Source organism: Lagopus leucura, unplaced genomic scaffold (assembly GCF_019238085.1).
Source record: "Lagopus leucura isolate 7727_CA_CO unplaced genomic scaffold, USGS_WTPT01 41935-0_obj-0_obj, whole genome shotgun sequence".
NCBI lineage: Eukaryota > Metazoa > Chordata > Aves > Galliformes > Phasianidae > Lagopus > Lagopus leucura.
The window spans coordinates 1-3,347 of NW_024967101.1; the positions used below are offsets into that span (position 1 = coordinate 1).

The 3,347-nt window shown below is 63.5% G+C and overlaps 1 protein-coding gene across 1 annotated transcript; it reads right to left on the bottom strand.

Annotated features, from left to right (window-relative positions):
* Positions 1-345: 345 nt before the first annotated feature.
* LOC122192952 (PHD finger protein 7-like) lies at positions 346-2,243 on the bottom strand (the record flags this gene model as incomplete). The annotated part of the gene is made up of 7 exons (XM_042893647.1): positions 1,923-2,243; positions 1,732-1,833; positions 1,382-1,506; positions 1,145-1,307; positions 914-1,020; positions 696-812; positions 346-464 (listed from the first exon to the last, which is right to left on the bottom strand). Coding segments are annotated over exons 1-7 (1,054 nt in total), but the record flags the coding sequence as incomplete, so codon positions are not given.
* Positions 2,244-3,347: the final 1,104 nt, after the last annotated feature.

Consider the following 3,347-nt stretch of genomic DNA (forward strand, 5'->3'; position numbering starts at 1 on the left):
CGCCCTGCAGTGCTCCGGCACATCAGCAAACTCCGCTGTGGCGCTTCAACCAGCAAGGCCGTTGTTCAGAGGCTGGCAAGGCGCAGTGGCTGCGGGGCTGCCATGGGCTGTGCAGGCAGCTGAGCGTCGCGGTGTCGCAGCCTCTTGTGCTGGAGCCGAAGTGCCAGGAGCTGGGTGCTGTGCGGGGATCACTGCGCCGCGGCTGACGCTGAAGGGGCTGCAAGTTGCGGGAGATGAGCGCAGTGCACATGTCTGTGCCCATCGTGGCTCCAACGGGGAGGACATCTCCCGAGGACGTACGGCCACATGTCTATGGGGACCACGTCCCCGTGCTGCATTTCTTACCGGTGTCCACACCGCTGCAGCCGCTGCACTCCCACGATTCCGCGTCCTCTGCGATGGCAGAGCAGTGCTGGTGGGTGCCGCAGGAACCGCAGGAGCTGCAGAGCAGCATCCTCCAGGGCCTGTGGGAGTGACAGAAGCCAGAGCCGCACGGTCACCGGGGGTGCCAGGGCTGTGGGATGCCAGCCGTGGGGCGGTGTGTGCGTGCGCTCCCACGGCGGTGGCTGGCACTGAGCTACCAGGGCACAGCTTGTGCCGTGCTGAGCTCAGCATCCTGGCCAGCCTCCATCCCAGCTGCAAGGAGGGGATGAAGGCGCCAGGTCGCCATGACACTGGGGTCAGAGCTCACTCACCCTGTGTTCTCAGAGTAGTCCCTTCCGAGTGGGCACAGGCAGAGACCGGTGTCACAGGAGCTGTGCCGCTGGTACAGCTCATGGAAAGCTCCCTCTTCTACCTCCCAGGCCGCGTCCCTGTGGGAGGGAGCCCGGGACAGCTGAGTGCAGTGCGAGGGGAGGTGGGGGGGGGGGGGGGGGGGGGGGGGCCGGGCGGGGGCAGGGCGGTGGGTGCTGACCTGTCTGGGATTTTGATGCCGAGGCGGAACATCTCTGCCTGGAAGGTCTGCGTGTCCTGGCAGAGCGGGCAGCGGAAGTGGTGCAGGGCAGCGCGCAGAGCTTGGGCCTGGGGAAGGCAGAAGATGAGCTGGGGGCCCGTGCGCATTGCCCCAGGGCTGGGGACGATGCCAGGGTGGCAGGGTTGGGTGGTGCTGGGGATGATGCTGTGGTCTGGAGGCAATGCCGCCTACCTGGATGCACTGGCGGTGGAACTGAGCGCCGGTGCAGGAGGGACAGACCAGGGTGGTGTAGGTGGGGCGTCCCTCCACCGCCTCCAAGCAGACGGCACACTGCGGGTTCTCCTGTTGCAGTGGCCTCACCTGCTGGGTCGGCCGGTGCTGCCAGCAGAAGGACCTGCAGGATGGATGGAGGTGGCAGCTCAGCTCCTGCCCCATCCATCCTGCAGCCCCGCGGGTGCCTGCACTCACCTGTATTCTCCGAAAAACTGGGAGATGCAGCCGCGTTCTCTTCCGCAGGGGAAGTGGAAGGTGCGGGAGCATCTGCGGTGATGGCAGCGGACCGAGGCGCCCTGGTTCTGGCAGACGCAGCATTTCTGGGGACAGCAGTGCGGTGCTGGGCGTCAGTGCCGTGCACACACAGGTGACCCTTGCCCAGCAGAGCACGGTGATGATCTGGTGGGCCACGTGGCTAGGGACCCCGCAGCACTAATGAGTTGTGATTTGTGCAGCCATGGGTCTTCTTGGACAACCAGGGCTCTGCTGGAGTCTCCCAGCCACGTGGCACGGGGACCGAGGTGGGGACGCGTCGCCCTATTCACCTTCTGTGCCACGCGCTGCAGCACCTCCTCGATGTCCGGGATGAGGAATCCAAAGAATCCCTCATGGTCAGCGCCGCGCTGGTACAGCCCGCTGGCGTGGTACTGCAGGAGGCAACCGGGGACCTGTTAGTGCGTGTGGGGGCAGCGGCGGGCACGGGGCTGGGGGCTGGGGGCCTGGGGTTGGGGCTCACCAGGCAGTTCTCATGGATGCAGAGCCGGTCCTGACGGCACGTGTCTCCATAGATGTCGGGGTCGTGCTCTGCCCGCCGGCACAGCCTGCACCCTGCAGTGGGGACAAGGGCATTGTCACCCCAAGCCCGTGAGCAGGGCGGCTCCTGCACGTGGCGGAGGCACATCTGCCGTGGGAATGCTCTGCACTCACCTTCCTCCTCAGAGACACTTGGCCTCATTTCTGGGGGAGACGGCTCCCGTTCGGGCCTGGGCCGTGGCGCAGGGCGGCGGGTGGGGGGATTGGGATGTGGCGCACTGAGGTGTCGAGACCTCAGCTCCATTCCTGGGCTTTACTTCTGGAGCAAAGCAGGGGTGCTGCTTCCTCGATCCAGAGGTACCCGGGACTGGGGGGACAGGGGCGAGCGCAGTGTGAAGCTGCCCTGCACATTGTGATGTCAGCGTGAGAACGCGGGTGCTGGTGACGCGGTGGTCACAATGAGCAGGGCTTGGGGTGGGGCACTCACAGCCCCACGGGGTGCTGGGGGCTCTGAGGGGTGGCTTTGGGATGCCCACATCTGCCCCCTGTGGGGGGGCTGTGCTGGGGGGCTGTCAGCTCCAGTGGGGAGTTGGGAGACACATCAACTCACAGGTCTTGTGTGGGTGCAGACTGAAGATGGTGTCGCAAATAAACCACAGAATCCCCAATTTCGTAGGGCAAGAGATTTATTTAGGCGTCAGAGCTCCTGACTGCTCAGCAAGCATTTTGGTGTGTTGTGCACCATCTCTGTGTTTCCACTTCCTTCGCAGCGGTGGGAGAGCAGCTGTTCTGTTCTGGATAGCTCCAGCAGGGCCTGCACGCGGAAGTGCTCCGGCTGCAGAGGGAGCTGCTCGTAGCTCCCTCTTGTTCTTGGTGACCAGGCTGCAGGGAGAAAAGCGCCGCTGCGGCAATGGGGTGCCGCAGGGAGGAAGTCCGGAAGGCGAAAGCCCGTCTTGAACTTGGATTGGCCACTGCAGTAAAGGAGAATAAGAAATCCTTCTACAAATACACCAATGGCAAGAGAAAAACCAAGGATAATGTCTGTCCTTTAGTTGATGCGGCGGGGAACGTGACCACAGATGAGAAGGAGAAGGCTGAGGTCCTCAACGCCTTCTTTACATCTGCCTTTAATAGTCAGACCAGCTATCTTCGGGGCACTTTGTGCCCTGATCTGGATATCTGGGCTGATACGCAGCATGTCTCCCCGGAGATTGAGGTGGAGGCCGTTAGGGAGCTCCTCCTCCATCTGGACAGTCACAAGTCCATGGGAGCGGATGGGCTTCATCCTAGGGTGCTGAGGGAGTTGGCGGGGGTGATTGCTGAGCCGCTCTGGGCTATCTGCCAGCGCTCCTGGTTGACTGGAGAGGTTCCAGAGGATTGGAGGCTTGCTGGTGTGACGCCCATCTAC